The sequence below is a fragment of the Erythrolamprus reginae genome, chromosome 1 (genome assembly GCF_031021105.1).
Source record: "Erythrolamprus reginae isolate rEryReg1 chromosome 1, rEryReg1.hap1, whole genome shotgun sequence".
NCBI lineage: Eukaryota > Metazoa > Chordata > Lepidosauria > Squamata > Dipsadidae > Erythrolamprus > Erythrolamprus reginae.
Genome location: NC_091950.1, coordinates 94,527,708 through 94,550,012, shown reverse-complemented (window position 1 = coordinate 94,550,012; position 22,305 = coordinate 94,527,708). Strand labels below are relative to the sequence as shown.

The window sequence follows — 22,305 nt, the reverse complement described above, 5'->3', positions numbered from 1 at the left end:
CTCTCCGAAGTCTCTGGGCGGCTCATAACAATAATAGAAACAATATAACAGTGAAACAAATCTAATATTAAAAATAAAACATATATAAAACCCCAGCAATTAAAACCATACAACACATACATACCAAACATAAAATATAAAAGCCTCGGGGAGGATGTCTCAGTTCCCCCATGCCTGGCGATATAGGTGGGTCTTGAGTAATTTGCGAAAGACAAGGAGGGTGGGGGCCGTTCTAATCTCTGGGGGGAGTTGATTCCAGAGGGCCGGGGCCACCACAGAGAAGGCTCTTCCCTTGGGGCCCGCCAAACGACATTGTTTGGTCGATGGGACCCGGAGAAGGCCAACTCTGTGGGACCTTATCGGCCGCTGGGATTCATGCGGTAGAAGGCGGTTCCGGAGGTATTCTGGTCTAATGCCATGTAGGGCTTTAAAGGTCATTACCAACACTTTGAATTGTGACTGGAAACTGATCGGCAGCCAGTGCAGGCCACGGAGTGTTGCAGAAATGTGGGCGCATCTAGGGAGCCCCACGATGGCTCTCGCGGCCGCATTCTGCACGATCTGAAGTTTCCGAACACTTCAAGGGTAGCCCCATGTAGAGAGCGTTGCAGTAATCAAACCTCAAGGTGACGAGGGCATGAATGACCATGAGCAATGACTCCCTGTACAAGTAGGACCACAACTGGTGCACCAAGCAGACCTGGTAGGAAGAGGTAAGTGTACATCCCAGTATCAGAGAAAAGAGATTTAATGTTAAAAATTAATATATCCAAACGAATATGTTCAATACAATATCCTTACTTTCACTTGATATTAAAAAACAGATTAGAGTCCTACATGTAGAACAAAATGTCTGAACAAGATTGGCTTTAAAAAGGACAAGGAACAAGTGATACAGTGATCCCTCGTTTTTCGCGGGGGATGCATTCCAAGACCACCCGCGAAAAACGAATTTCCGTGAAGTAGAGGAAAGATTTATTTTTATGTATTTAACAAGTATTTTGACTTTTAAAAACCTCCCTGTATTGTTAACAACTCACCCTTTGCATTAAACAGTCATTCTATAATATTTTTAAGCTTGGAATACATGTGATATCCTACCAGTTTCTTTAATAGAGTCCAGTAATTCCTAAGCATATTTCACTCGGATATGGACATGAACAATACAGTACATGTATTGTACGTAAGAAAAACTTGTAAATGATATATTCTGTCACCTACAGGCCTAGTCTAATACAAGTAAATAATTTTTTAAAAGCTATAAGCCCCTTTGAAAAAACCCCTGAAGTAGCGAATCCACGAAAGATGAACCGCAAAATAGCGAGGGATTACTGTATTACTAAAGAGAGCTAAAAGTATGCCCCAAAACTTAAAATATGTCCAAAAGAACAGTGTTTGCTTCATGTATTATGGAAAAAAATTAATTATGGATCATGTTTAGAGAATTGGAATTCCAGAATATCTTACTGTCCTTATGTGACAGCTATATTCAACACAGATGGTCACATGGCAAAACAGACTTGCTATGGGTTGACAAAAGAGTAAGGCAATAAGGCTATAATGCTGTATCCTCATTTATTCAATCTCTTTGAGGAAGACTGGATGGGAAAAAATAGTATGGTTTTAAAACTGAATGGAGAAGTAACCTACATTACCCACAGTGTGGAAGCAGTCTATTTCAATGTATCTCCACGAGAGTAGTACTGGTTGCAGATAACCTATGTGGTAATAAATAATGTTCTCGGTTTAAGTAGAAATGAGGTTTTTAAGACAGTGCTTTCCATAGCGTTTCAGAGGAGTTACATTTGGTATTCATAGTGCTTTGCTAAAGTTAAAGACAGATGTATGATTGATTAATAAGGAAAATGAAGAAATGCATAAAACTATGAAGAATCGAGACACAAAAGCTCACTCACTTTTTTTATATTAAAGAGGTGGATTACCTGTACTGTTTTGTGAAGAGAAACTGATTGTAGGAAAGAAGTCAGGAACTTCTCCACAGAAAAGTTAATTTCCTTGGATATTTGCTTGATTTCCCCTTCCGGAGCACGCCAGTATTAATGCTGTTGGGCATGCCAATTAATTTTGCAGTTTATAGCCCTTATAATTGCTGCTTGACCTGCTGGCCTTCCATATTTTTTTTAAAAAAGTGTTTTTCCTTCAGGCATTGGGGCCAGGTGGTTAAGCAAAACTATGTTTTGGCCGTCTTCTTATAAGAGGGAAATGATTTATTTGGACCTTTGGTGCTTTATATATTGATTGTTATTATATTTGTTTTTAAGTGCTTGAGGTTTATATTTAATTGTTTTGGATCACGTTTTGTTTTATTAACTAGCTAAGCCAGGCAGTTAAGTGAGTTTTGTCCCATTTTACAACCTTTCTTGTCATAGATAGTAATAATAATAATAATAATAATAATAACAACAACAACAACAATAACAACAACAACAATAACAACAACAACAACCACAACAACAACCACAACCACAACCACAGAGTTAGAAGGGACCTTGGAGGTCTTCTAATCCAACTCCCTGCTTAGGCAAGAAACCCTACACTACTTCAGACAGATGGTTATCCAACATCTGCTTTAAAACTTCCAGTTGTTAAGTGAATCATTACAGTTGTTAATAACACAGTTGTAAAGTGAATCTGGCTTTCCCATTGACTTTGCTTGTTGAAAATTCACAAAAATTGATCATACGAACCTGGGATTCTGCAATCGTCATAATATGAATCAGTTGCAGATTCATAATATGAATCTGAATTTTGATCATATGACCATAGGGATACTACAATGGCTGTAAATGTGAAAAATGGACCCAAGTCACTTTTTTTAGTGCCATTGTAACTTTGAATGGTCATAAATGAACTGTTCTAAGCTGGAGACTACCTATATTGCAGAGAGGTAGTGTCAGACTCTGTTTCCAACTCCTTGAAGGATTTTTTTTTTTGGGTTATTCCGCTTTTCAAACTACTTTCTTATCCATCTTTTGAATTTTTTCAAAAGCTGAGAGATGAAGGATGATGAAAAATGACACATAAATACAGTATATAATAAAGAAAGTTCTTATTCCTATGCATTTTTCTTTCTTCTAGTTTTTCAAACACAAAGAATATATAAAGAAGATATTTTTTCTTTATAATTTTTCTATCTGTAACTATCTGTAAAGGCTTGACAAGGGAACAAAAGGAGCTACGTGAACAGCTCATTTCATCGCTTGCTTACCGGTACTTGTTTCTTTTCCCTTCAGTTGTTATATATGATGCAGAATTAAAAGGAAAAAGAGAGTGGACTGACTTGTTAAGAAACCTTTTAGGTGGAGAGATTGACTGACAGCAATCCCATCCAGAATGGTGGACCATTAATAGTAATTGCCATCCAAAGTGATGGATGAAAATCCCACTGTCATCAGGGCATCTTATAGAATGACAGATACTGCATTTCCTTTCTCAGAAATCTTGTCATATCCATAATGATTGCTATTCTGTTAAGCACAAGAGATGATGCATGATTGGACAGTTTTGATTGCCATGTCAAAATATAAAAAGAAACCTCAGATGCCTTAAAATTATCCTTTCTCTCAATATTAGTAATTTTCCAAAGCCTAAATTAGTGTTCTTTGAATATGTTCTGTTATAATATCTTGCTGTTTGTGATTCTTCCTGTCATTTGTAAGCTTGGACGGGTTTTAATTTTTTTAGAGTAATTTCTGTAAATTCTACAAACCAAAGACATAAAATTGTTTTATTAAACTTTTCTGGTATGTGATTTTTTAAAGGGATAGTTGGTTTATATTCACTCACTTTCTGTTGTTTAATCTTTAACAGAAATAGTGGGAACAATTGACACAATTATGGACTGGTCCAACTATATGACTCTTTGATTTCAGTTTGTTTCTACATAATATGGAAACAATGTGAAATTGTGTTTTCTTTCATTTTAGTTTAAAGTAAATAGTAAGATTACCTAGTTTTAGTTATCAAAGTAAAATGTAGTTTTTCCACATTCAGAAAGATAGGAAAGAATGAAAACATGTAAATAGAGGAACATACTAATCTCTCAATCTCTCTCTCTCTCTCTCTCTCTCTCTCTCTCTCTCTCTCTCTCTCTCTTACACACACACACACACACACAGAATTACAGTGTTCCCTCGATTTCCGCAGGGGATGCGTTCCGAGACCGCCCGCGAAAGTCGAATTTCCGTGAAGTAGAGATGCGGAAGTAAATACACCATTTTTGGCTGTGGACAGTATCACAAGCCTTCCCTTAACACTTTAAACTCCTAAATTACCATTTCCCATTCCCATTATTACTGGTACTCGCCATTGAATAGTGATCCCGATATTTATAAACATAATTATTTATTAACAATAATTATTCTTTTTGTTATTTATTTGCAAAAATTATTAGTTTGGTGATGACGTATGATGTCATCGGATGGAAAAAACCATGGTATAGGAAAAAAACCGTGAAGTATTTTTTAATTAATATTTTTTGAAAAACCGTGGTATAGACTACAGTGATCCCCCGCTCTTTGCGAGGGTTCCGTTCCAGGACCCCCCGCAACGAGCGGGTTTTCGCGAAGTAGCGCTGCGGAAGTAAAAACACCTTCTGCGCATGTGCAGATGGTGTTTTTACTTGGGGGCGGCGCGGGTGTTTTAAAACGTCCCCGCCGAGATGGGGGGCTCGCTAGCACCCCCCTAACCCGGGTTGGGGGTTCGGGGGTGTGCTAGCGAGCCTCCCATGTCGGCGGGGATGTTTTAAAACACCCGCGCCACTTTCCAATGAGTCCCGAAGACAACGCGTTTGTCTTCGGGACTCATTGGAAAGTCGCGCGGGTGTTTTAAAACATCCCCGCCGACATGGGAGGCTCCCTAGCACACCCCCGAACCCCCAACCCGGGTTTGGGGGTGTGCTAGGGAGCCTCCCATGTCGGCGGGGATGTTTTAAAACACCCGCGCCACTTTCCAATGAGTCCCGAAGACAACGCGTTTGTCTTCGGGACTCATTGGAAAGTCGCGCGGGTGTTTTAAAACATCCCCGCCGACATGGGAGGCTCCCTAGCACACCCCCGAACCCCCAACCCGGGTTTGGGGGTGTGCTAGCGAGCCTCCCATGTCGGCGGGGATGTTTTAAAACACCCGCGCCACTTTCCAATGAGTCCCGAAGACAACGCGTTTGTCTTCGGGACTCATTGGAAAGTCGCGCGGGTGTTTTAAAACATCCCCGCCGACATGGGAGGCTCCCTAGCACACCCCCGAACCCCCAACCCGGGTTTGGGGGTGTGCTAGGGAGCCTCCCATGTCGGCGGGGATGTTTTAAAACACCCGCGCCACTTTCCAATGAGTCCCGAAGACAACGCGTTTGTCTTCGGGACTCATTGGAAAGTCGCGCGGGTGTTTTAAAACATCCCCGCCGACATGGGAGGCTCCCTAGCACACCCCCGAACCCCCAACCCGGGTTTGGGGGTGTGCTAGCGAGCCTCCCATGTCGGCGGGGATGTTTTAAAACACCCGCGCCACTTTCCAATGAGTCCCGAAGACAACGCGTTTGTCTTCGGGACTCATTGGAAAGTGGCGCGGGTGTTTTAAAACATCCCCGCCGACATGGGAGGCTCCCTAGCACACCCCCGAACCCCCAACCCGGGTTTGGGGGTGTGCTAGGAAGCCTCCCATGTCGGCGGGGATGTTTTAAAACACCCGCGCCACTTTCCAATGAGTCCCGAAGACAACGCGTTTGTCTTCGGGACTCATTGGAAAGTGGCGCGGGTGTTTTAAAACATCCCCGCCGACATGGGAGGCTCCCTAGCACACCCCCGAACCCCCAACCCGGGTTTGGGGGTGTGCTAGCGAGCCCCTCATGTCGGCGGGGATGTTTTAAAACACCCGCGCGACTTTCCAATGAGTCCCGAAGACAACGCGTTTGTCTTCGGGACTCATTGGAAAGTCGCGCGAGTGTTTTAAAACATCCCCGCCGACATGGGAACCCCCCAACCCGGCTTCTGGTAGAAGCTTTGCCAGGCTGCGATCGGGCGCTTGGAAGGGGAAGAGAAGCGTTGACAGACGCGGCGAACTTCCAGGGCTGGGGGTTTTTTATTTGCGCCCCGAGGGAGGAAGAGCCCCCGAAGTGACCCGCAGGAGCCGGGCGAAGCGGGCAGGCGGCGATCGCAAGACGCCGGCTTGGCTGCCGGGCTTTTCCGCCGGCACCTGAAGTGGAGCTCCGGCTGGGCTGCCCCCGGCTCGCTCGCTTCCTTCCTTCGCTACCTGCCTGCGCGGTGCGTGTCTGTGCACGTCCCCCTCGTTAGCCTAATCGGCTGGAGCTAATTGCGCGGAAACTACCGGGCGACCCCGCTTGGCCCGGGATGCAAAGGGGGAAGCTGTTTAGCAGAGGAAGGAGCGGAGCCCCCTTGGCCAAGCGCTCTGGGCGGCCGTCGCATCGGGCAGCCCGGGAGACCCCCGTCCGGCGCGCTACGATCTGGCCCCCACCTGGTCCCGCCCGATCCTCCTCCCTGAGGCAGCTCGCCCTCCCATGGCCGCTTCCTCCACCCTATTGCAAGCCCTCGCCACCGCAGCCAACGCGCGCTGCGATCTTCAAGCCCGGCTCCTTTCGGCCCAGCATCCCGGGCCAAGCAGCTGCCTTCCGTGACTGAGCCTGGCTGGCCCGGAAGATCGTAGCGCGCGTTGGCTGCACCGGCGGCGACATTGCTGCCGGCTTGGCTTCGCTCGCCGCTGCAGCCAACGCGCGCTACGATCTTCCGGGCCAGCCAGGCTCAGTCACGGAAGGCAGCTGCTTGGCCCGGGATGCTGGGCCGAAAGGAGCCGGGCTTGAAGATCGCAGCGCGCGTTGGCTGCGGTGGCGAGGGCTTGCAATAGAGGGTGGAGGAAGCGGCCATGGGAGGGCGAGCTGCCTCAGGGAGGAGGATCGGGCGGGACCAGGTGGGGGCTGGAATTTCTCCGCCAGGGCGAAGGGCGGGCGAGCGGGTGCTGGGGAGGGCTTCTCGCCCTCCCGACAGCAAGAGGGGGGAGCGAACGGCGTGGGCAGGCGAAGGGCGGGCGAGCGGCAGCGAGGAGTTTGCGTGGGCGGTGGGGAAACTCCTCGCTGACGCCAGCAAGAGGGGGAAGACCCAGGGAAGCCGCTGCCATCTACGCATGCGTGCCCGGCACGCATGCGTAGATGGTATTTTTGACTTCCGGGTTGAAAAATAGCGAAGTACCCTGTTCGCAATGGTTGGGGACGCAATAAACGGGGGATCACTGTATTCGCAAAGTTCGAACCCGCAAAAATCAAGGGAACACTGTATACTCTGATTTTATATTTATATTCTTTCTTTTTAAAAAAGACACATGCTTAGTTTCATAATTAAAGTTTCTAAACAATCCAGAATTTCAGTAGTTGAGAGGCAGGGAATAATGATGAGAGAGAAAAAGTTTTATTAGCTAGCTATGTATGTGTTAGTTAGGATTGAAGTCAGCAATGACTTTTTGGCAAGATTTAAATGCATTTACAGTGGGTATTTAAAGTTCTTAATGCATGCAGAATATCTTTTTCTTTTAAAAATGTATTTTACAAATTGAACTAGTCACCAAATCTGGGCACACTTCTAATTGGGCACCCAGACTAAGTCTGAAAGGGATAAAGTCTGAAAGATGTGGTTGTAATTGGGGTAGCAACAGCTGCAAGTTTACAATGTCAGGGCAGCCCAGATGCTGGAGTGTCAAGTGCTGTTGCAGCCCGCAGTGACATCAGCCAATCTGCCCACATACCAGAGGATTTAAGGCGGTGTGTATGTGTGTGTATGAGAGAAGATGTGTAAGTTTCTAGTTAGCTTTGCAAAATATATGTCTTCATTAGTTTGTACTTAATTTTTCCCTGATTTAAGGCACAGATTTTAAAAATTCAACAAAAACAAAACTTTGTTAGGTCTTCTGTTATTTAAAAAGTGCATAAACATACATTTTCCATCTAAACAGGTCAGTACAATCAAGTGGAGGGTTATTTTCATCACTAATTGTAGGGTTAACAAAGATTCGGCAATATTTTAATTAATTTATTTATTTGTCAAACAAGTATAGGATAGCAGTATATATAAACATAACATAATATGATAAATCTGGTAGAAAATTCATGCCATAGGCATCTTTTCCTGATGGGATTAGGTAACGTTGTATTTGATAGGGTCATAATCTGATGATACCTGCATCATGTGGATTTTAAATATTTTTCTGATATTACGGATTAAAACTACGTATGAGCTCCCATTACCAGTGCATATACAGTAGAGTTATTAAGATGGCCAAGATAATTTCTGTGCAAACCAGGGCTTGAAATGAAATTACATGTTAATTATTGTTTTTCTGCTTAATTTTAAAATTAATGAATACTACTTCGTTAATTGCATTTGTCCTTACAGTGTAGTTTCTTCGTGTATCTTAAGAGACACTGAGGTTGTGGTAGATCTTCCAAAGTTCAGAGGCCAGTATGAAAAAAAGAATCATAATTTAGGGGTCTGTACAGAAGACTGCAATTTAAATGTGCTGGTTTTCTTCTGACCTTTTGTTCAAACAGCCACTTCTGTGGTTGATTTGAACAATCTGTGCTTCATGATGGGAAAATGAATACTCTTTTAAAATACTGTAAGGAGATCTCTGTTCCTTACTGCACTCTTCCACTTTGACTTTAAGCTTCTTGGAGGCCATGGGTGGTACTGAACAATATGCAATCATTTTGGCTGGCCTTTTAAAGATAAAACATTAAAATTGTAATTTGTGGTACAGATGGATTACAAGAAAGTTCTATTTATTGTGATAGTATCTTTCTGTGTCCTGCCATTGCCTTCCTTGAGGAACAGCCATGAGGACTGTTTGACTTGATTGTGGCCTGGCCTGTGGCCTGAGTATCCTAGAGACGGGAAAAATCTGTATGGCCATGTACCCAATGACTCTTGTTTATTCCGAGCAGCTCTTGGCAATTTCAATAGATTGGGGTGGGGTTTTTTTAGAACGGGGCCTTTAGGTATGTCATTGTAGTTAACTGGAAAGCAGTAATCACAGCAGATCATTGCTCAGGGACAATAACAATTGTATTTTGGATGGTGTAGCACAGAAAAAGGCCTGGATAACCTTGAACTACGCTGTCTACATTCCCACCTAAGCTTAGTACACAAGATCATCTACTTTAACATCCTACCTTTTAATGACTACTTTAATTTCAACTGCAATAACACTAGGGCTATCAATAGATGCTAACTAAAGGTAATCCTCTCTAATCTTGATTTCAGAAAATATGACTTCTTCAATAGAGTAGTAAATGTCTGAAACATTCCTCTTGTTAATTTCTCTAACCCCCTTACCTTTTACCTTAAACTGTCCACCATGGACCTTACATGTTTCCTAAGAGGTCCCTAAGGGGGCATGTATAAGCACACCAGCATGCCTACCGTCCCTGTCCTGCTGTACCCATTTGTATGTACTCATTTTATATTTTTATGGCTATGTTTTTGCTTCTTTATATGTATTTATTTCTGCCATTTTTTTCCATGTGTCCTGTTTCCTTCCACTTGTTGACAAATAAAATAAATAAATAAAATTATAACACTAGCACTTAGACTTATATACCACTTACAGCACCCTCTGAGTGGTTTACAAATGTCAGCATATTGCCCGCAATAATCTGGGTCCTCATTTTACTGATCTCAGAAAGATGGAAGGCTGAGTCAACCTTGAGATGGTTAGGATCCAACTCCTAGCTGTGGCCAGAGTCTGCAACACTGTATTCTAACCACTGTACCACATAGTGCTAGTGTTATAATTTTATTTATTTATTTATTTCCAGGTATGGCTGAATTTTAAAAGTTCTCCAGGAATTGTAGTGGGAGCATGGGAATAGAATGAATTTTACAGTTGGTATCTGCAACTACCAATAGACAAACTAGGAAACGATGTAAGATATTACATAGTATTGGGTTGATTTAATTCATATATAAATGAAGAAAGAAGAGAAAAGGCAGAATGAAAAGCACACCCATGAATAGTTTTTTAAAATTGTTCCTTAAATAGTTCTAATTTGGCAAGTCTCTTTAAAGTAAAAGAGAGCGTATATAAGTGTATATATAGTCTCCATCCTCTTGAGGGTAATGGCAGTTGGCTATCATTTTCTTCTTGATAGATATGTATGTCCAATAGGATTAAGCAAAGAAATAAAATATCTACTTTTTTTTAAATGTTTAGAATATAGTTAAGTGAATTTTGAAGAAGATAACAAACTTTCTTAAATTCTTAGTTTTTAAAACCACACCTAGATTTACTTCATGGAATTCTATCTTAGTCCTACTATTAACAAGAATCATTTTTATTTTGAAAGCTGTTTATCAGTAATATAATCTCTATAATTGGCATGTATGCTGTAATGTCAAATATCATGATATAAATAGATTAAAGTTTGCCACAGGAGGTGGTGGGCTCACCTTCACTGGAGGTCTTCAAACAGAGACTGGACTTTCTTTCTGGGATGGTTTAATGAATCCTGCATTGAGCAGGGGGTTAGACCCGATGACCCTAGAGGTCCCTTCCACTCTATGATTCTGTGATAAACTTTTATATATCTTATACTATAAGAACGAAAGGAAAGGCTTAATGAACTCAATCTGTATAGTCTGGAGGACAGAATGGAAAGGGGGGACATGATCGAAACATTTAAATATGTTAAAGGGTTAAATAAGGTTCAGGAGGGAAGTGTTTTCTATAGGAAAGTGAACACAAGAACAAGGGGGCACAATCTGAGGTTAGTTGGGGGAAAGATCAGAAGCAACGTGAGAAAATATTATTTTACTGAAAGAGTAGTAGATGCTTGGAACAAACTTCCAGCAGACGTGGTCGGTAAATCCACAGTAATTGAATTTAAACAGGGTTAACCCCACCTCCCCCGCCTCAGGTTGGGTAGCTAGACGAACGGGTGCTGCCAGAAGCATAAATGCTGCCAGCACCACTTCCACCCATGCCTTCTGCTTGCACCTCAGCCAGGAGGTGGCCATGTGAGGCTGGAGGGGAGCCGGGCAGGAGAGAGGGAAGCTGGTCTGAGGCCAGGAAGGAGGAAAGAGAAAAAAGCAAGGAGCGCAGACTCAGTAGCAGCAACAGGGAAAAAAAGGAGAGCCGAGATCAGTAATCCAGGAAGTGACAGCCGCCGATCAGCTGGAGCTGCACACTCATTTTCATTTCCACCGGTGGAACTGCGTTCCATCCTGTCCTGCCTGCTGCCCACCCCTGCTGCTACCAGTATCCTTGAAATGCATTCTTTTTATTTAAACACTAGACTGGAGCATCTTTCTCCTACCAATTGCTCTAGAAACAGTGGTTCTCAACCTGGGGATCGGGACCCCTTTGGGGGTCAAACGACCGTTTCATAGGGGTCACCTAAGACCATGGGAAAAGACAAATTTCCCTTGGTGCTAGGAACTAAAGCTTCTATTCTGGCGCCTTGGAACATATTTTTACAATCTGACCAATCAGGCGTTTTACAGTGGGAGTGTCCCTCTGACCTTCCTGCCAATCAGCTTAAAGCTCTGTTGGGAGAATTAGCGCTAGACATATGATTGGGGAGTCACCACAACATGAGGAACTGTATTAAGGGGTCGCGGCATTAGAAAAGTTGAGAACTACTGCTCTAGAAACATGTGGGATTTCAGTTCCTATAATCCTCAGCAAGCATGATCTTTCATCGTTAGTAGATTATGGTAGCTGAATTCTAACATATCTGATGTACTAGCATGGGGAAAATTGAGCTTAAATTCTGCCTACATGTGGGTATGATTAAATATGCAGAAACAGAAGCTGGGAACTGAGTGTAATTTGTTTAAACATTGTAAAATATTGAATGTCTATGATGATACCCAATTGAAATACAGGCAAGGATCCCAGATATTATGCACAGTAGCTTTCCAGGATCTCTTTTGCTAGTGCGATCCTTTACCCACCCCCTAAATGCCAAAGAATTCTCTGTAGCTTCATTGTATGAGGCACAATGGGTTGCAAACAGGAGAAGAAAGCGGTAGCTTTGTAAATGCATGCCAGTGCTTAGTTTGAGAACATGCAGGGGCCTCTTTTGATTCTAGCTGCATTAATTAAATATTGGAGCAGAAAAGTAAAGGCTCAATAGAGGGATAACAAGTAACTGAGCAAATGAGCTCTAACTATAGCCTCCCATTTAGTGCCCTTTGGCTTCACTCCCTTCCTGTACTTGGCTCTAGTTTTACTACTGGCTTTTCTTCCATTCTTTACATTCTTCTGCATATAGAAATCTGTCGAAATTATTGCTGTTCAGCCAGTCCCCTCTTTTAACTTCAGTCCGCAACCTTTTGGATTAGGAACTTACAATCATGCACGGTTTATTGAGATAAGTATCTTTCCATTCTCTTTCCATCCCATAAACGTTCCTGTTCACCTCTTTGGTCTTCTGCCCTCAAAAACCACAGAGGCTTTTCTTTGCCAACCTTGGACAAAGCAGGACTCTTAAGAGATGATTCATTGGGTTGGCTACTTTGTGTATTTTGGATCTTGTCCCTTTGCCTTTCTTTAATAGGTTGACCAGTTTTGCGCACACACGATTCCAAGAAGCCGTCCAGCTGCTTTACTTGATGCCAAAGTAATAATGTTTGTGGGTTTAATGGCCATACTTCTTCCTATATGCCCTTAGATCTTGTTTGCCTTTCCTAATGCTGCCAGATGCTGCTTGGATGGTTTTACAAACATGTGGTAGCGAATGTTCTCATACCAGTGATGTTTTTTTTAACAGATTGAAAATACAGTGGTACCTCGAGATACGAGTTTAATTCGTTCCGGACCTGGGCTCTTAAGTCGAGCAGCTCTTATCTCGAACGACTTTTCCCCATAGGAATTAATGTAAATAATTTTAATTGGTTCCAGCCCTCAAAAAACTCACAAAGTTAGTCTAAATTATGCAGAAAGACATGTTTTTAATGAAGAAATGTACATGTACATATAAATGAATAATGAAGTTTCTTTCACTTAACTTGTAAACTTTCTTAAACTTTTAAATTTACATATGTTCAACTTCTCTGCCACCCAATCCTGTAGGACAGAGGTCCCCAACCCTTTTTGCACCAGGGACCGGCTTTAAGCGATCAAGAGAGGAATGGGTGAATGAATGGACGGAGGGTGGAAAGGAAGGAAGGAAAGAGGGAAGGGACAGGAACAGAGGAAGGAAGCAAGGAAACTTATGAAAGGGGAGAGTAAGAGAGGAATGAGTGAAGGGAGGGAGGGAGGGAAGAAGGTGGGAAGGAGAAAGAAAAGAAGAAATAGAGGAAGGGAAGGTAAAAGAGAGAAAGAAAAAGAGCAAGAAAGAAAGAAAGAAAGAAAGAAAGGGGGAAGGGACAGGAACAGAGGAAGGAAGCAAGGAAACTTATGAAAGGGGAGAGTAAGAGAGGAATGAGTGAAAGGAGGGAGGGAGGGAAGAAGGTGGGAAGGAGAAAGAAAAGAAGAAATAGAGGAAGGGAAGGTAAAAGAGAGAAAGAAAAAGAGCAAGAAAGAAAGCTGCAAGCACCCCCCCGAGCCCCCCAGGCCGGCTGCAACCTTTTAAAACACGCGCGCCGCTTCGCAGCTGTCTCCTGAAGCCGAACACGGAAGTTAGCGTTTGGCTTCAGGAGACAGCTCCTTGGCGCTTGTATCTCGAATTTGGGCTTGTAAGTAGAACAAAAATATCTCTCCCCTCCCAGCTCTTATCTCGAGTTGCTCTTAAGTAGAGCAGCTCTTATGTCGGGGTTCCACTGTACTTTGTTCTAAAGGCGTCTTTTGGACCAAATTAGGTATTACATGAAGACATGTGTAGATTATTTAAGATGGCTTTATTTTTAAGCATGGAATATCCTTTTCACACTGAACTGTGTATGCATGCTATTTCATCTGCGTATGCATGCTTATGAATGTGTGCATATGTATCTAGGATTTAATTCAAATTGACACTGAACTTCTTGGCTGCCCAGGAAAACAGGCATTTATATAGGAGTTTACCAAGAAGCATTACTGGGTTTGCAGGGTAGCACTGGAGTAGGAAAATGGCACCAGTATTTTTCCAGTATGGTGGCGCAGTGGTTAGAGTGCAGTACTGCAAGCTACTTCTGCTGATCACCTGCTGCCAGCAGTTTGGCAGATCGAATCTCAGTAGGCTCAAGGTTCACTTAACCTTCCATCCTTCCGAGGTGGGTAAAATAAGGACCCAGACTGTTGGGGGCAAGTCAGACTGTTGGGAGCAACTCTTCATTCTCTACATCAATGACCTTTGCGATTACATCACAAGCAACTGTGTCCTGTTCACCGACAATGTAAAACTCTTCAACACCACCGATAACACAACTACTCTCCAAAAAGACCTTGATGCTGTTTCTGAGTGGTCTAACACATGGCAACTCCAAATCGCAACTAGCAAATGCTCTGTCCTACACATTGGGAAGAAGAATCTGAACTCCAAATACGAACTGAATAATCAAATTATCACAGATAATCCCCACTCGGTTAAAGACCTTGGTATACTAATAACAAAAGATTTAAGTGCCAAAGCCCACTGCAACAATATAGCCAAGAAGGCTTCAAGAGTTGTAAACCTAATCCTACGTAGCTTCTGCTCTGACAATCTCACACTACTTACTAGAGCTTACAAAACTTTTGCCAGACCCATCCTCGAATACAGCTCATCTGTTTGGAACCCATGTCGCATCTCAGACATTAACACCCTTGAAAATGTCCAAAGATACTTCACCAGAAGAGCCCTTCACTCCTCCACTCGAAATAGAATACCCTATGAGACTAGACTTTCAATCCTGGGCCTAGAAACTTTAGAACTAAGACGCCTTAAACAAGATCTAAGTATTGCCCACAAGATCATATGCTGCAACGTCCTGCCTGTCGGCGACTACTTCAGCTTCACAACAACACAAGAGCACACAACAGATTTAAACTTAATATTAACGGCTCCAAACTTGACTGTAAAAAATATGACTTCAGTAACCGAGTTGTCAAAGCGTGGAACTCATTACCGGACTCCATAGTGTCATCCCCAAACCCCCAACACTTTACCCTTAGATTATCTACGGTTGACCTATCCAGATTCCTAAGAGGTCAGTAAGGGACGAGTACAAGTGCACTAGAGTGCCTTCCATCCCCTGTCCTATTGCTCTCCTATATCTCCTATACCTTTCTTCTATTCCTATATCTCTTCTTCTATTCTTCCATTGATATGTTCTATTACTATATCTTCTTTTCTATTATTTCTTTGATATATTTTACTATGAGTATATCCTCTATAACCTTCATCATGTATTTTGCTATGTGTATATAGATATATACCCACTAAAACCCTCATTGTGTATTGGACAAAATAATTTAAAAAAAAAATGCTGACTCTCTGTAAACCGCTTAGAGAGGGCTGTAAAGCACCATGAAGCGGTATATAAGTCTAAATGCTAAGCGCTATTGCTACTTTGAATTGCCCTTCTCAAAGGGATTGTTGCTCTGTAGTGATTTGTGTGGTTTCTGTATGTACAAATCTCAAGGTTTCTCCCCCCCCCACGTCCAGTTATTTTTTGAGTCATATATTTTCTTTTGAAACAAAATTCCTAATTATATTATTCTATTTATATTGATATATTTCTTCAGAAGCCACTTTATGTTTAATAAGGTCTATTCTCATAAAGGTATATGCAAGATTAATAATTCCTTACTCTCTGTGTTAAGTATTACAAACCAAAGTTTGCATCAATGCCCTTACACAGTTCTTTTAGCAGAAGTTTCAATAATTTGGGCATACTGTAGAATGTTGTGATGTCAGGAGAGAAGGTATGACTGAAAAGCAGACTTTGGAATGTATGATGGAAGAGGAGAGGCTATGAAGGGAGCAAAATATTATGCCACAAAAATCTGGAGCTTTTGTAAAAACTAAATACGAGCCTGTGTACAAAGAAGTGTTTGAAACGTAGCATGCATAGGGCCTGTTTCTTACAGTTCCTGATAATAGATTTCATTAAAATAGTCATACTGCTTTTGTTAAGTGATCGAAGCATTCAAATACTGTACAATACCTTGCTAAATTTGACAATTACTTTGTACCATGGATTAATCTTATATGTCCTGAACTACAATTAAAATAGGATAGAATGATTTTTCTGCCTAATTAATAATCTTTGAATCAGGAAGTTTAATATCATAAGCTTAATAATTAGCCCAAACCCTGAATGTTTCACATCTCATATAATTCACCTTGTCTTTAGCAATATTTTGGTCTTCCCTATTAACATATGGACCATATATAAGATAAATTTTAATACAATGAAAGGTTGCCACATACTGTCTAATATGAAGTACAGGTAGGCCTCATTTATTGACTGCCTCATGTAACAACTGCTCGGAGTTATTGCGAAAAAATAACTTTGCAGCCAAGTCACACATTTACAACCTTCACAACATACCTTAGTCACATGATAGCTAAAACAGCCGTTCACTTTTTCTCTTTCTGACCCTTTCCCCCCTTTTTCCTTCTCTTGTAGAGAGGAGAGCTTGGAGAGGAAGGGATTACAAGAGGATAAGTAGGCACAGAATGGGGAATATATACTGCTCAAAAAAAAATAAAGGGAGCACTCAAATAACACATCCTAGATCTGAATGAATGAAATATTCTCATTGAATACTTCGTTCTGCACAAAGTTGAATGTGCACAACAGCATGTGAAATTGATTGTCAATCAGTGTTGCTTCCTAAGCGAACAGTTTGATTTCATAGAAGTTTGATTTACTTGGAGTTATATTATGTTGTTTAAGTGTTCCCTTTATTTTTTTTGAGAGGTGTACGTCAAAGAGAAGACACTTTAATCCCTACCCATGAGGGTTGAGAGCCAGAAGCACATTAGGCAAATATGCTCTCATGTGCTCCCTTCTTCAGTCTCTCTACTGTGTGAAAGGGAAAACAAAAAACAAGGAAATGAAACTAAAACAGGTCAGGCCCAAGAGTGATTGTCTAAATAAGTGACTTAGGCAATCTCTCCCGTGCCTGAGTTGTGGGTTGTGGGTTGTTGGTTTTTTTGCTTACAAAAGAGTAAGCAGGCACCTAATCTAATATATACTGGCAGTTTGCCTTGTGTGTTTATAGGACTCAGCTCCAAACATAGGATAACAGAATAACAGAGTTGGAAGTGGAACCCCTTGCTCAAGCAGGAAACCTTACAGCCCCGAGTCTACGGAGGGGGGGCGGCATATAAATCCAATAAATCTAATCTAATCTAATCTAAATAGTAGCCCAATCTCTTCTTTAAAAACTCTAGTGTTGGAGCGTCGGCATGTTTGAGGCTGCTTGTATTAGTGCATTCCTTTTGATGTGCATTTTCCATAGTGTGTCTGTTTACTCTCTTGTTATCCCTTTCTCTTCAATGAATGTAAATATAACAATTCACTTCTTGCTAATTATTCCAGAATTGGGATGAGCAATTCAAAAGACAGGAGAGTAGAGAAACAAGAAAGCTAAAGTAAAATCATAAGCACAGGTGCAGTCACATGATTCCCCACTTAGTGATTACTTTGTTTAACAAGCAAGTTGCCAATCCCAATTGTGGTCATTAATCAAAGACTACCTATATTCTAAAACTAAATGAAGAAGTCCATGATCCTGCCTCAGTTCTGGGGAGGCTATTTAGCTCACATTTAATGCTTTTGCTTTCTGTTGCAGACTTGCTGACCGCCAAGGAGTACCACTGCTTATTGCAACTGCTTTGCCCCGACTTTCCTGTGGAGCTTACTCAGAAAGCAGCAAGGTGAGCCTTTATGCATTCCCAGATGATTTGATTATATTTTAATGCCAATGACCAGTCCAGTCCATCTTCGGAGAGGGGCGGCATACAAATCTAATAAATTATTATTATTATTATTATTATTATTATTATTATTATTATTTTTTAATGGTAAAGGTAAAAGATAAAGATAAACTCAAGTTGAGTTTTAATCCTGCTGCTCCACTTCCCTCGATTTTTGCGGGGGATGCGTTCCGAGACCGCCCGCAAAAGTCAAATTTCCGCGAAGTAGAGATGCGGAAGTAAATACACTATTTTTGGCTATGAACAGTATCACAAGCCTTCCCTTAACACTTTAAACCCCTAAATTACCATTTCCCATTCCCTTAGCAACCATTTCACCATGTTTATTTATTAAAGTTTATTTTAAAAAATGTTTTTTAAAGGCAGACAAAAGTTTGGTAATGACATATGACGTCATCGGGCGGGAAAAACCGTGGTATAGGGGGGGAAACCGCGAAGTATTTTTTTTATTAATGTTTTTGAAAAACCATGGTATAGACGTTTTGCGAAGTTCGAACCCGCGTTTGGCTTCAGGACTCAGCTGGGAAGCAGCGTGGCTGTTTTAAAAGGTCGCAGCCGGCCTGAGGGAAGGTTCCTTCGGCTGCCCAGCAGCTGATCTGCTCGGTAGTGCAGCAGCAGCGAGGAGCCGAATCAGGGTTTCCCCTTTGTGTGGGCGGCGGGGAACGCAAACTCCACCATCTACGCATGCGCGGCCATAGAAAAAAGGGCGCGCATGCGCAGATGGTGTTTTTACTTCCGCAACCCTACATCGCGAAAAATCGATTATCGCGAGGGGTCTTGGAACGGAACCCTCGCGATAATAGAGGGATCACTGTATGCTCCTTTTGGGTCCTTTCACTGGGAACAGGGATTGAGTGACTGGATCAGTTAATGATAATGACTATCTAGGAGAGTTGGTTATATTAAGTGCCTTAAAAGAGGCAGTCAATCAGGCATTGTTGAAGAGAGCTCCCTTAGATCTGGCTACATTTTGTTTCTAGCCTTCTATTTGCAGAGAAAATTGTTAAGAAAAGTACCGTTGGCTTACCTGAACGATCTTCTCTGTGCGCTGCAGGGAGAGTCTAAGCATGGGGACAAACTCTGGTCAGTTGTTAGAACTGAGTTTAAATTTAGTTTGAAGTACGCCCTCTATCTGTTTGACTAGTCAGTTTTCAAATGAAGGCGTAGAGAAACATCTGATTTTTATTTATTCGATTTTTTAATGCCGCCCTTCTTAGACTCAGGGCAGCTTACAACATGTTACCAATAGCACTTTTTAACAGAGCCAGCATATTGCCTCCACAATCCAGGTCCTCATTTTACCCACCTCAGAAGGATGGAAGGATGAGTCAACCTTGAGACGGTGATTTGTCTCATCCCTATCTGGCTAGACTACCACAGTGTACCTTATATGGGAATATCGTTGAAGGCAACTCAAAAATCACAAAAGATAAAAAATGGAGGAATCCTCATGCTAAGAGTTGAATGCTACTTGTATCAAGTTATATTGCAATGCTTCTTAAAATTCTCAATAGATTTGTGTGTACAGTTCAGAGGGCTGCTTTTAACCGACAGGGCTTGGCTCCTAGGTTCCTCCAGGATCCTTTAGTATAACTTGCTAGTAGGGGATATATTACATTCTTTATGAACATAAGATGATTGTATTAGGACAGCAATGATTATTTTAAATTTTGTTTCATTCTTTTAATGTTTCTGCTGTGATGATTGGGTTATGGATTTATAACAGTGGATTTATGTTTTATGCCTTGGGTAGCTAATATTTGGCAGTATGAAACATAATACATAAAGCTACAGCTACCTCTTACGGGCTCTTTTAGTCTTTGACACTTTTCTTATGGACAACTCATAGTAAGTCTCCATTGAAATACAAATCTCGGCAATTGTTAACAATTGCTGGGATCCCTTTTATCGCTGGCTAGAAATAAAGAACAACTTGCCCATTAAACATTAAAAATTCCAAGTATATAGATATTTAGATATATATCTGGTGTCAAAAATCCTTCTTTTTTAACAGATGAATGAGATAAAGTTATAGGTTAAAAAACTAAAATGATTTATTCAAAATCTCTTGGCTTCGCTATATGCAACACTCCATTTACTTATACATAATTTAGAATATTAGCTATATTGTAATGAGCTATGGAAAACATTTTCAGTTCATATTTTCAATACAGATCTACCGGATACTCGCGTGTTTGTTTGTTTTTCCATCTCTGATTGTTTCGTTCTATTTTGTTTTGTCTTCTGTCTTTGGTTAATGCATATTGCCTAAAATTTGACATACAAACTTTTGTTTCTATATTGCTGTCTGTACCTCAATGTATTTACTGTATATATCCTTGTAAATAAAACTTTATATAAAAAAGAAAGAAATACAAATCTCCACAAATCATGTTTGAAACCTGCTTTTAAAAATGTGGTAGAGACATAGGTGTATAACCAAAGGTCACACCTTTTGATTCTCACAATGGATTTGGAGAAAATGACAACTTTTTCACAATCTTTTAGCATCTTATTAATATATCTTTTTAAAAGCCACATGTTGTTTATATCCGTATGACTGGCTTAAGCAAGAGTTATTTAGTGGATTCTTAAAAATTGGCATATAAAATGTTCTAACAGATCAACTCAATTTAAAATGGGGGTAACTTATTTTTCAGCCTAGTGCTGCCAAATGAGATTAGTAGAAGTCTCTTTCAGAAACTATTTGTAGAGAGGAAGGAAGAAGAATTGCCACTAATAATTGCAAAATTGGCTAATGACATCCATGAACCATGAAATTAAAAACTTGGATGTATGGCTGCTTTAAAAAAAAGCTTGCAAACCTTTTCTAAATATTAAGCTTTTTTGAGGGGGCAGCCTTTCTGTTTTTATACTTGTGTGGGTGTGCACTTACTTGGAGACAGGGGATTTAAGGATTTTGGAATGCCAGGTGTGAGAGAAAACTGAGATCTGAGTCTCTGAGGCACCCAGACTCAGGTGGGGATGATATCACCGCCTTTACTTTTCCCGGGCTGAGAGCTTTGCTTTTGTTGACTATGCTAGTAAAAGACGTTCTTTGATATTGCCTTAGTCTGAAGCTGTCTTGCCTTGGTTTTCTTCATCTGTACCATTTGATATTCTTATGTGCTTGTCTACTTTTCTATCAAAGGTTCTATTTCATCTTGACTGATCACCCATAAACTTCACCAGCTGGAAAAAAGATTAATTTGAGGAATCATTTTTTCTAGCAATTTCTTCTTTGTATGCATACTGTGTTCATCATACCCTTTTTAAAGGTCCTCTGACAGGATTTTTGTTGATTTTTGAGGGGTTATAAATTTAATGGCAGCACACACTAGAAACTCCAACCCACCAGGGACTATGATTTTTATACACATAGCTTATAAGTCACCATATTTTTTGGTATCCTTGAAACTGCAGACTGAGATGATTCTGTGATGCAGTTAGCTCTTCCAGGAGCTGTTGCTATGTATTAATAACAAACAATAAGGAAAACGATTGAATAAGAGGAAAAAGAGGAAAGACAACAGCAAAGTAGAATAGCACACGTTTTCATTTTTAAGTGTTCATTTACTTCAGTAGCTTACTCATGGAGAAGTGGACTATGATTTAATAGAAGGTTATGAAAATGAAATTCTGAACCATAATTTTTGTCCCACATTTGATATTGTTCATCATAGGTCTAATCCTAGTCAGTACAGAAGAACTGATTAATGGGGTTTCTAGATCTCCCCCCCCCCCAACCAATGAATGCTTTTAGTATGATTGTCAAATGAATGGTTAATGGCATTTTTTTAAATTAGAATTTTTAAGATTTTTTTTTAATGTATTATTAATTGGATTGCTTATTATTGTTCCTCGTATATGTTTGAGCCGCCCCGAGTCCTTGGAAAGGGGTGGCATACAAATCCAATTAGATAGATAGATAGATAGATAGATAGATAGATAGATAGATAGATAGATAGATAGATAGATAGATAGATAGATGCAGTGGAAACTTTGGGACAAAGTCCCTTGAGGCTGAAAATATTAAAGAGAGGGAGAGAGGGGGATTGGGTCTTAGTTGTACACGAACACACCAGTTTGGTGTGGTGATAAAGATGCTAATCTAGAAACCAGGAGATTGTGAGTTATAATAATAATAATAATAATAATAATAATAATAATAATAATAATAACAACAACTACTACTACTACTACTACTACTACTACTACTATTATTATTATTATTATTTATTAGATTTGTATGCCGCCCCTCTCCGCAGACTCGGGGCGGCTCACAACAATAATAAAACAGTGTACAATGAAGAAATCTAATATTTTAAAGAAAATATCTAAAACCCCATTGTTTTAAAAACATACAACACAAGCATACCATACATAAAACTATATAAGCCTGGGGAAGATGTCTCGAGTTCTAGGTCTGCTTTAGG

General features: G+C 41.0%; 1 protein-coding gene across 3 annotated transcripts in view; it reads left to right on the top strand.

Annotated features, from left to right (window-relative positions):
• Positions 1-22,305, top strand: part of CSTPP1 (centriolar satellite-associated tubulin polyglutamylase complex regulator 1) — a 147,650-nt gene that overhangs the window by 100,200 nt on the left and 25,145 nt on the right. For all 3 annotated transcript variants that reach the window (XM_070759928.1, XM_070759936.1, XM_070759944.1), the window contains one exon: positions 17,725-17,809. In XM_070759928.1, coding sequence (XP_070616029.1) covers positions 17,725-17,809 — 85 coding nt within the window. The remainder of the gene's footprint in view (positions 1-17,724; positions 17,810-22,305) is intronic.